The sequence below is a fragment of the Monopterus albus genome, unplaced genomic scaffold (genome assembly GCF_001952655.1).
Source record: "Monopterus albus unplaced genomic scaffold, M_albus_1.0 scaffold18.1, whole genome shotgun sequence".
Taxonomy (NCBI): Eukaryota; Metazoa; Chordata; class Actinopteri; order Synbranchiformes; family Synbranchidae; genus Monopterus; species Monopterus albus.
This window is the reverse complement of record NW_018127898.1, coordinates 7,574,240-7,586,098: the sequence shown is the minus strand read 5'-3', so window position 1 is coordinate 7,586,098 and position 11,859 is coordinate 7,574,240. Positions and strand designations below refer to the sequence as shown.

At 39.6% G+C, this 11,859-nt stretch overlaps 1 protein-coding gene across 1 annotated transcript; it reads right to left on the bottom strand.

The window, feature by feature from the left end:
* Nucleotides 1-1,877: 1,877 nt before the first annotated feature.
* On the bottom strand, nucleotides 1,878-11,414 carry cxxc1b (CXXC finger protein 1b). Its single transcript, XM_020593282.1, is given in 13 exon segments — nucleotides 1,878-2,252; nucleotides 6,680-6,832; nucleotides 6,932-7,028; nucleotides 7,102-7,151; nucleotides 7,252-7,552; nucleotides 8,343-8,521; nucleotides 8,646-8,753; nucleotides 8,878-9,024; nucleotides 9,239-9,394; nucleotides 9,798-9,937; nucleotides 10,032-10,132; nucleotides 10,238-10,353; nucleotides 11,227-11,414. Coding segments are annotated over 13 exon segments (1,698 nt in total). The 5' UTR covers nucleotides 11,230-11,414; the 3' UTR covers nucleotides 1,878-2,105.
* Nucleotides 11,415-11,859: the final 445 nt, after the last annotated feature.

The following is an 11,859-nucleotide window of genomic DNA, read 5'->3' as shown; positions in this document are numbered from 1 at the left end:
GGGCTAAGATAGACTCTAGTCTAGAACTTACGTCATTAGAATTCCCTAACACACATTGAAGGAAATATGTTTCGCAACCCTTGGCAATTGCTTTGATTTAGATTACCACCAAGTTAGTTCTGTGTCCACTCTGTGGACAGGTCTTGTATGACTGTCAACAACATATTATTTAATTTATATGTTGTCACTCTTTGATATACCTCAACTTACTCAATGCAATCGTTCTGTTTGGAAAGAAAAGTCAAAGGAGGATTTTGTCTCTTCATTATAGGTCAGGGGTGTCAAACTCAATCGCACAGGGGGCCAAAACTCAAAGCACACTTTAGGTCGCAGGGCGAACAGGATAAAAATTTATTGAACTAAACGGATTTTTTTTTTACATAAATATGAATCGAAACAGACAGGATACAATATTTTTCCAAAATAAATAAACTTGAACTTAAAATCATCAGCCGTATTTCTGCTAAGGCTTACATTTGCAAACACCTGCTTTTTGTCTGGACACAAGACGTCGCACACTTTCATCATGCAGCTCTTCAGAAACTCTCCCTCAGTAAATGTCCGGGCTGATTTTCTCCTCTGCCCCAATAAAACTTGCTTTCACAGCAGCTTCACTGTGTGATTTGGCTTTGGTGAAAACGTCTGCTGTGATGTCAGATTCCTCTTCAACTCCTCTACCTTCTGTAGCTTCTGCTCTGCATTCATGTTTTTCAGCTTGTCTTGATGTTTTGTCTCGTAGCGCCATCTTAGGTTATATTCTTTAATTACAGCCACATTAGCTCCACAAATAAGACACACAGGTTTACCGACAATGTCAGTAAACATATACTCAGCCTCCCACCGGTTTAGAAAGGTTCTGTTTTTATAATCAACTTTTCTCTTGGCCATTGTTAGGGGCTAGCTTTGACTTGAAATTAGGGTTGTATACATCAACAGACGCTTGATTGATCGGACGTAATTGATGCGGGAATGATCGCAGGTAGCCTATCGTTCGGTAAGGCATCTGTTGCGCTGCATTATGGGATTTGTAGTTTTCATGTTACCGGCGCTTCATGTCGCCGGGACATAAAAAAAAAAGATATATAAAATGATCTCGCGGGCCGGATGGGGCCCGCGGGCCTTGAGTTTGACACATATGGTATAGAGTATGGCACTGACTCCTCTCATCTCAGCTTCATCATTGCAATTTAAATGCTGCTCTCAAGAGTTGAACACACAGGTGTCCTACGAGTTGTCTTGACAGTGTTATCGATGTGTACTAGACACAGCTTGGTAACCATTGTCTACCATTAAAATAAATTTGTAACATCACAGTATTCTGGCCCTTTCCTTTATCTAGTACTGTTTCAGACCTAATCATATAGCGCTCCTATACCACACTAAGCAACTGTTTGGTCTGAGAAGCTGGAATTTAGGAGGAGCACTTGAATGCAACAGTGCTTTTAAAAATGAAACAACAATAATAAAAACTTCTTTATCTTTAATCATTATGTTTTATTTGTGGTTGAAAGACTTGTGCTACAGACAAACCAACATATAAATTTGTATAAATAAAATATTAAATGCTAGTCAGCGAATTTAGATTAACAAACTAAATATAACATTTCATGTAAAGGTTTTTACATTGTCTCGATTGTGATATTAACAGCATATCAGTATTTTTTATAAGTGTGTGCTCTACACCATAGGTATGTGTCAATTCACTGACAGTATAGATTCTGAGATTAGTTGCATTTTACACCACACTGTACTAACCATAATAATCAAGGCATCCTGTGTACAGTGCATGAAGAAAACCTGCAGGAATTGTAGAACAAACTGCAGACACAGTTCTCTCTCTCCCTCTGTGACATGCCGACACACGCACCTCGCACAGAGCAAGTTTAAGGCCTTTATTCAGGACAATCACATCAAAAACACCAGTTTTCAATCAGCAATAGCTTATCTACCAGTCAGGAAAAATATATATTCATTCACTTAAAATTAATGATACAAACATTTTAAAATAATTTGTCAAACCCATTTTTTTTACTGTTCTATAAGTTTAAGTCCCTAACACTCAGATCTCGTGTTATGTACATGATGCACAATGCAGACTAGGTTGACTACCTATCCTTGTTGCTACGAAGATCGGTCGTCAAGGGGTCATGCTGAATAGTTTGGTGCAACATAAGAGCGAGCAGACCAGCTCTGTTGGTCATAGCAGTCCTGACATTACGCTCCTGTTCAAAGAGCTCATCCAGCTTGTACCACTGAGAAGGCAGAAAAAAAAACTGTTAATGGTGAAAAGACTTAATATTTTAAGTGAACACTAAATCTTTCACTTTACTCATTGTGGTCTGTTAAGACAAAGTACACATTTGCTTTGGTCAGATGTAACTTCAGGTTGGAGACATCAACACAAATCTTCCTATATCCAACTGGACAAACACACAAAGTACTAAGGTGTAATTGAAAAGCCCATAACATGCTGAGGTTACTGCATGTCCAGGAATGTTCTTGTACAGGGACTTACTGTTCTACCTGACCGGGTCTAACCTACATGCAGCCGGCCAGTGAAGCCCCCCACGGCAGTGAATTGATCAGCTCATTAATGCTGGTTTTCCCCAGAGCACAGTACCTCTTTGCTTTGACTGCTTGAGGCCAGTGTGTCTGCCACATGTGATGTGTTGCTGGTTAAGGAACTAATTAATGACCCATGATATTATTTTCGGTTGCATGCTACCTGCTGGGACTGTACAGTGCCTTGCGAAAGTATTCGGCCCGCTTGAACTTTGCGACCTTTTGCCACATTTCAGGCTTCAAACATAAAGATATAAAACTGTAATTTTTTGTGAAGAATCAACAACAAGTGGGACACAATCATGAAGTGGAACGAAATTTATTGGATATTTCAAACTTTTTTAACAAATAAAAAACTGAAAAATTGGGCGTGCAAAATTATTCAACCCCCTTAAGTTAATACGTTGTAGCGCCACCTTTTGCTGCGATTACAGCTGTAAATCGCTTGGGGTATGTCTCTATCAGTTTTGCACATCGAGAGACTGAAATTTTTGCCCATGCCTCCTTGCAAAACAGCTCGAGCTCAGTGAGGTTGGATGGAGAGCATTTGTGAACAGCAGTTTTCAGTTCTTTCCACAGATTCTCGAATGGATTCAGGTCTGGACTTTGACTTGACCATTCTAACACCTGGATATGTTTATTTGTGAACCATTCCATTGTAGATTTTGCCTTATGTTTTGGATCATTGTCTTGTTGGAAGACAAATCTCCATCCCAGTCTCAGGTCTTCTGCAGACTCCATCAGGTTTCCTTCCAGAATGGTCCTGTATGTGGCTCCATCCATCTTCCCATCAATTTTAACCATCTTCCCTGTCCCTGCTGAAGAAAAGCAGGCCCAAACTCCCCTGCCAGTTCTTTCTAGTATCATCAGGCCCGTTTGTTTCTCGTTGTTCTTAGCTTTATATTGTACTCACGTTTTTGTCGCCCTAGCCCCGTTCCAGTCTTGTGCCCCATTGTCTCAGCCTCCTCGCCTCTGTTGCTTCTCCGGACCACGAACCTCCTCAATCCCGCACCATCTCCAGCACGCAGGTCGATGCACAGTCTCCCATTAACTGCATGTACTAACTCTGTCTCCTCAGCAACCTTCCACCACGACCAGCCCAGCAGTGAGTCCCAGCGTCCGCAGCCTGGCCTTTCCCTCATCATTCCACCACTGACTGTTATTCACCTTCTGCGGCTTGACACCCGGTCCCACTTCAACCTGGTCATTCACTTCCTTGTAAGATATCACTGTAAATAAACCGAGCACTACTTGCACTGAAGTCAGCCACCTGGGTCCGTCCTTTTTTTGACTCGCTCACCTCTGTGTCTGAGTGGATCTAACAACCATTCACAGCCACTGTATCAGATGTTTGTAATATGGTTTCATTTCTTCCTTAGTTGAACAATCTAGGCAAAACAAAGAGGTGTACCATCAGTACCAGGAGCTTGCTTGAGTAAATGTACTTAGTTATTTTCCAAAACTACTGTGTTGTTGGTGTGGACTGTAATATAAAAAGGTGTTTCTGTGAAAAATGACCTGGGAGAACTGGGAGATCCTTTGTCAGGAGCCTTACATATATAAGCTTTAGCTGTACTTTAGTATTTTGTCAGCATTGTACAGTAGCTGAATAAACCTTTGTGAAGTTAGGCCTACATTGCACTACCTGCAGTAATTTTTACAGTGCCTTGCGAAAGTATTCGGCCCCCTTGAACTTTGCGACCTTTTGCCACATTTCAGGCTTCAAACATAAAGATATAAAACTGTAATTTTTTGTGAAGAATCAACAACAAGTGGGACACAATGATGAAGTGGAATGAAATTTATTGGATATTTCAAACTTTTTTAACAAATAAAAAACTGAATAATTGGGCGTGCAAAATTATTCAGCCCCTTTACTTTCAGTGCAGCAAACTCTCTCCAGAAGTTCAGTGAGGATCTCTGAATGATCCAATGTTGACCTAAATGACTAATGATGATAAATAGAATCCACCTGTGTGTAATCAAGTCTCCGTATAAATGCACCTGCACTGTGATAGTCTCAGAGGTCTGTTTAAAGCGCAGAGAGCATCATGAAGAACAAGGAACACACCAGGCAGGTCCGAGATACTGTTGTGGAGAAGTTTAAAGCCGGATTTGGATACAAAAAGATTTCCCAAGCTTTAAACATCCCAAGGAGCACTGTGCAAGCGATAATATTGAAATGGAAGGAGTATCAGACCACTGCAAATCTACCAAGACCTGGCCGTCCCTCTAAACTTTCAGCTCATACAAGGAGAAGACTGATCAGAGATGCAGCCAAGAGGCCCATGATCACTCTGGATGAACTGCAGAGATCTACAGCTGAGGTGGGAGACTCTGTCCATAGGACAACAATCAGTCGTATACTGCACAAATCTGGCCTTTATGGAAGAGTGGCAAGAAGAAAGCCATTTCTTAAAGATATCCATAAAAAGTGTTGTTTAAAGTTTGCCACAAGCCACCTGGGAGACACACCAAACATGTGGAAGAAGGTGCTCTGGTCAGATGAAACCAAACTTGAACTTTTTGGCAACAATGCAAAACGTTATGTTTGGCGTAAAAGCAACACAGCTCATCACCCTGAACACACCATCCCCACTGTCAAACATGTTGGTGGCAGCATCATGGTTTGGGCCTGCTTTTCTTCAGCAGGGGCAGGGGAGATGGTTAAAATTGATGGGGAGATGGATGGAGCCAAATACAGGACCATTCTGGATGGAAACCTGATGGAGTCTGCAAAAGACCTGAGACTGGGGCGGAGATTTGTCTTCCAACAAGACACTGATCCAAAACATAAAGCAAAATCTACAATGGAATGGTTCACAAATACACATATCCAGGTGTTAGAATGGCCAAGTCAAAGTCCAGACCTGAATCCAATCGAGAATCTGTGGAAAGAACTGAAAACTGCTGTTCACAAACGCTCTCCATCCAACCTCACTGAGCTCGAGCTGTTTTGCAAGGAGGAATGGGCAAAAATTTCAGTCTCTCGATGTGCAAAACTGATAGAGACATACCCCAAGCGACTTACAGCTGTAATCGCATCAAAAGGTGGCGCTACAAAATATTAACTTAAGGGGGCTGAATAATTTTGCACACCCAATTTTTCAGTTTTTTATTTGTTAAAAAAGTTTGAAATATCCAATAAATTTCGTTCCACTTGGTGATTGTGTCCCACTTGTTGTTGATTCTTCACAAAAAATTACAGTTTATATCTTTATGTTTGAAGCCTGAAATGTGGCAAAAGATCGCAAAGTTCAAGGGGGCCGAAAACTTTCGCAAGGCACTGTATGTGGTCGCCTGTAATGCAAGAAATTTGTGGGGAAAGATGTTGGTTGGATTTACCGAACCTTGACACTGGGGTGTAATGTTAAGTTTAAAACAAAAAAGTTTCAGAACAGTTGAGAGAACTGTTGTAAGGCTGGAGAAGTTACTATGTCTGCATTATGCCAATTAAAATATGAGGTTTTTCAATGACCTGCTTTGTTTAAGGTGTTTTACATCTCTTTTCATCAGTACATATACCATTGTTTATCTATCTATGAAGGAGAAATTCAAATTAATTCATGCAGTTGTGGTTCGTCCTGCTGTCCACTTTCGGGCTCGAACATGTCAGGTAGGATTTAAGGTATTGTCACTGTCAAAAACGTAGCTTATTTGTCGGTGTGTTTTGTTTGTGTTGTCCTGGCTTCATGACCAGTCTTGTGTCAAAAAGTGTTCCCTCATCGAGATGTGTTTCCCCTGTTCAAAACTCAGTTTCATGTAGCGCCCCCCTCAGTGGTTGTGGATAGAATAATGTTAGGATTCAAGTTAGGGTAAACAGATTCCAACACAACACCAGCAACAAGAGTTGTGCACATTCATGAACTATCCTCTTGTTCTTAGGAGGAAGATCTCGAGTTTTATTGTTCTGAAATAAATACAGACCATCTTGAGTACCCAAGATTAAACATTAAATGGCTGGAAATGAGAATGTCATGGGCTCTTTAAGGTTCTGATTCTGCCCTTTTGAAATGGCAAAACAGCATCTGGTCTAGAAAAGTTGTCAAACAGGGGTTTCACCATTTGTTCCCATTTCCAGTTCTGTCTTTATAAACTGTCTAGAGTTTAGACTTACCACTCTGACACGCTCCAAGTCCACCTCTGCTCTCCGAAGCTTTTCCCAGTTGTAATGTTTGTTGCATTTCCTTTTTGAGACTCTGCAGTATTCTCCTGTGAGCTCAAACACATTCTTCACAAGAGGACAACCACACACCTCATCAACTGGGACCTAGACTCCAGAAGAGAGAAAAGCAACAAAAAATGGCAGGCTCCACACAAACACAATGCAGGTCTTAGCAGTTTTTACTGGCTGAATGTGTCAACTGACCTTGGGATCTCGGGAATGTTCTGGACACAAAACCTGAAGCCTCTTACAATATGTTTTACTTTGAGGATTGTAGACATCGCAGAAGAGTCTGGTTGCTCTGTGGGAAAATATTAGTAAAGCAACTAATCTAGGTAACATTTCCATCTGCTTTAGATTTTTTGTTTTCTTACCCTTCAATTCTTGTAGGATACATGGAACCAAAAGATGTCTGGCTCTCATACTGTTGAGATAATCATTGGGGAAATAAACAGACAATATGGTTTAGTAGGTTACAGATCTCATGCATAAAGGACAAGATAAATTTTTTTTTTTTAAATCACCTTTGCATAACATCTCTCCATGTGTCTCAGTGCCACTTTTGGATTGACAGGATGACTACAAGATACACAGAAAATCTGCAGGTCTGTGTCCTCACTATCACCTTCATTCACCTGCAAACAGAACCAAGACATTTTATCCCAAAGTGTTAAACATTTGTTCTTGTTCTTCAGCTTGAAATAAATAGACATGCAGGCTCACCTCCTCGTCCTGCTGACCAGTTGTTTCTTCCCGTGCTCCTCAGCGATGCAGGGACTCTGCTGCCATTGCTGGATACGCTGAGGGAGGATCTCATAGATCCGGCTGAGAATCGGAATGAAGACATTTCACTGCTCCAGACTCAACATGATAAGGATTTCCCTTTAATTTTAATTTAGTTAGCTGAGAGGAAAAGCCCTAGAAACACTGTTTATGGGTCACTATACCAAGGGTATCAATAAAAAAGCAATAGAAGGTAAATAAATTGTGATATTTAGAGATGGCAGTGTTGACCCGTTTCTAAGCCGTTCAATACATCTAGCTTCGAGGCCAGGTTTACAACACTGTTTTCATGTGACTGCTGTGTCATTTTGTTCTACAGTCTCTGCTATAGCTGCAGTTCAACTTTCAGCCAGCAGGTTATGTACAGCCAGTATTTGGAATGCTGGGAAACATGACGGTTGTTTCAAATGTTTCTAAACTGTTTTGAAAATTCAAAATTGCCATTTCTAGTGTTATTTAATTACAAACTGTGGGTATAAAATGAAATCAACAGAAAACAACCAAAACCACAGACATAAGTAAAGAAAAAGAAAAACCGCACTATATTTACCTAAGCCAGTTTACTAGTATTTAATTCTTCTAGCACTAAGTGGAGCAACAGTACTGTCATTTGAATACAAAAGCTGCAGCTAATTGACAATGCTTTTCATATGAAATAAAATTTTACTTATTGAGAAGGTTCTGAAAAACACTCCAGTTGTCAGCAGGCAACATAAATGTCTATGTGTATTAAGCGGAGCTTTCGGCTATGTTTGCTCTAACCAAGTCTCTAGAATACAGCATCTATCCTAAAAGAAACACACTAATGCATAAAAAAGGTGAGAGTTCTTACTTGGCAGCTAATTTCATACCACAGTCCTCAGAGCAGTATTTGGAGCTGGGCCTTGCAGCCTCTACACAGTTTGGCCCAAGACACTGACGCAGTCCTCCATTATCCCGCAAATCCCCCTTCTCACTGTGTCTGCTTCTGTCTTTGTGCTTCTGCTTCTGCTTGTGGCGACGGGACTCCTTCTGAATAGTAAAAGATAAAAAACACAGACAACAAAACAAATGTTACTAGCTGTTTCTCCACCATCTAGTCACTTAACTGACCTTCAAATAATAGTGATCATTTCTATGAGGAAACAAATCTTACTTTCTTGTCAAACTTCTTTTCTCTTCTCTTGACATGTTTCACCTTCACAGCTTTCTTACGTATGACCGGACTGAAAGGTGGCTCATCATCATCATCAGTAGCCCATGCCTGGGTGAAAGGACAGCAAAGAATCACTCAGCATACAGTACAGTTCCTGATAAATGTTGCTGAGTGAGTGCATCTAAAATTGGAAGGTTTATATGTAACAATATCATCTCAAATGTCCTGCTACCATATTGTCATCAAGTCCTGCTGCCTTGTACTGCTGGTAGAGTTCTGCTTCACTGTCATAGTCCTCAGAGTAGCGTCTCCGTCTGTGGTAGGAGTTTTCCCTCCTCTCCCGCAAAGAAAACTCCTCATCCTTCACACGCAGCATTTTCTGCGCATAACAACAAGAAAGAGGTTGCACATTTTCCAACACAGTCACAAGGGACTGCACAAATACATCAGAGATAAAAGCATGCTAATGGCTTCAAGAATTCTTTTAAGTTTCAACTTTATGCTTGTGAACTGGTACTTTGCAAGGTAATGTGTGAATGATGCATTTTTTCACATGGCATACATAATTAAAGAACAGGGCCAGAGCGACTTACTCTGGCTCGAACCTCACACTGCCTAAACCTGCACTTCTGTCTGATTTTATTGGGGCCTCCAAACTTCTTCATGTCCTTACAGAAGTCACACTGGGCACAGTCCTCAGTCCTTCTGCAGGGCTCACACTCCCCACACATTCGCACTGAACGCTTCACCTGAGAAAAATCAAATAATGGATGGTTTGAGCCATTACATCCAAGGAACCATGCAATTTTTACATCCTGAATATTAACGTACATTGTTGGCACTTTATAAAGGCCTCCAAGCTAATAATAATGCAATCCAATAATACAAATTAATAGAAACAGCAATATAATGCAGTACAATTGAAGAGCAATATAAACTACATCAACCAAAGTGATCGTGGAAAAAAGGGTCCCTTTTTTTTTTTTTTTTTTTTTTTTTTTTTAAAGAAGTTAAAAAGTTCAAAACTGAAACTGACTGACTCAACAAACCATAAATATGGAAGATTCAATTATCTATTTTTTCTACATATAATTTTGATAATGTTCAGATAATGCTGACAAAACCAAATATTTAGCCAGAAATACAACTTACTTTTGATCCACGTCTTCTTTCACTCCTATAGTCAGGTGTACTTGGGGTACTATACTGTTTATCAGATGATCTGTCAGGCTCAGATTCCTTCTCTCTGCTTTTCTTCGATCTGTACTTAATTTCTAGTGAGGGGTCTTCATCTGGTACAAGGATAATAAAGCAATAATGTCTTGCTTATTTACTTGGTATGTAATATATTTCATGTTAAGCATGCTGTGAAGAATTTATCACCACCTCTGCATCTCATGCAATACCACTCCCGGATTGCCTTTGCCATCTTCTCAGTGATGTTAATGCAGTGTCCATGAAACCACTCATTACAGTTATCACAGCCACTGTCAGTGGGAGAAACAAAAGTAGAAAATAATGTATAAGCATTGTTGCATCTGTACAACTTAATTACAGTGACAGAAATAACAGCATTGGTGTGGTAAACATACATCATGAAGCAGTTAATGTCTGGTTTCCGGCAAACACAGTAAAGTGGTGCATTCTCCCCCTCCATACTGCTGGTTTCAGGGCCTGGTACATGGTCGATGTCAGACATTTCACTGTCCTGAAAAATACAATGCATATTATAAAACATATTACAGTTCTTGGAACTACACTAAAAGCTTAGCAGGTAGCACTCATCACTGGATTATGCAGCGTAAATCTGCCATAACACAGTGTTCCTACCTTGGTCACTTGTAGTGTACTGCAATAATGTTCCAATAGTGCTTAATCAGTATACTGGGTTCTAGTACTGAAATACAGCCTGTTACAGTCGTTACATTCACAATAATTTCTAACTTTATTTTTCTTTCTCTACAACATGTTTTGAAAGATGTCAACATTGTTATTACACTAATGTATAAGTGCCAAACATGGTGTCTAAACAAACAAATGTCAGCCAACTTTCATTAGCTATGCACAGTTTCAGTTCCTATTATTTAACACTAGCGTACGAGTAGCTTCTTATCCCCAGAAGGACAATTTGATGTACTGACATTCAGACACTGAATATCAGAAAAAGGTTAGTTTGTTAGTTAGCTAGCTAGCTAGTGCGCACAGAAAACGGCAAAGTCCAAGCAATACGAACAGCTACTTCGTTTAACGTCACATGCATCTACGCTAGGTGCTAAAGTTAACGTTAGCTCAAACAGTTAACCAGCCAGTTAGCATAAGCTAAATAGACACTTATAATTAACGTTTGCCAGCTAGCCTACTTTGCTCTACCAAATAAACACAAAGTTGTCAAAACAAAAATATTTATAATGTTCAACTTTAACAAGACTTAAATGTGAACGATATAACTCTAAATGGATCGCAACATGATACTGTCGGGTGTGAAGTTACAAGGCGTAACCTATTACTCGACCAAATTAAATTAAATAACTTTACCAAATCGTAAGTCTGGAGCTAATAAAAGCAGTTTTAGAATACCTACCATTATGTGTGATGGGTAAGATATTTAGGTGTCCAGCACATACAGTGGAAAGGGAACAAATATAACACAAAAACAGAGAAATGACTAGCTAGCTCGACTGCTAGTGTTATGCTAAGATTTACACGGAAACAACATCGTTCACAATCGACTGAACTCGTTACTACTCGTTAACGTTATATCCGTTATCATTGGTCGGTGTTCTTCTTCTCTGGTGAAAAATCAACATCCAACTTTACACTATCGTCACCTAATGGAATGGATATAAATGGCGTTTCTTCAAATTGAAAATACATACCATAGCGTACTTCTCCCATTGCTTCTGTGCGACTTTTATTCAGGCCCAAGAAGACATAATATGTCATATTATCTCTTGCAAATCAATATCTAAAATATAACAGAATTATATATAAAATATAATAATATTACTTCATTTATATGAATTACTCTTACCTTAGAAAATTCAGTGTTAAAAACATCTAAGTAAGTAGTAATATTAATACAATTCTTGCACCATTCTTCTTCTTGCTTACACACCCACACAGAGGCACAATTATGATATACAGTATTTTTCATGTGTACTGTCCAAATATAAATTACAAATTGTATTTGAATGTTTTAGCAACATTGTTTGTT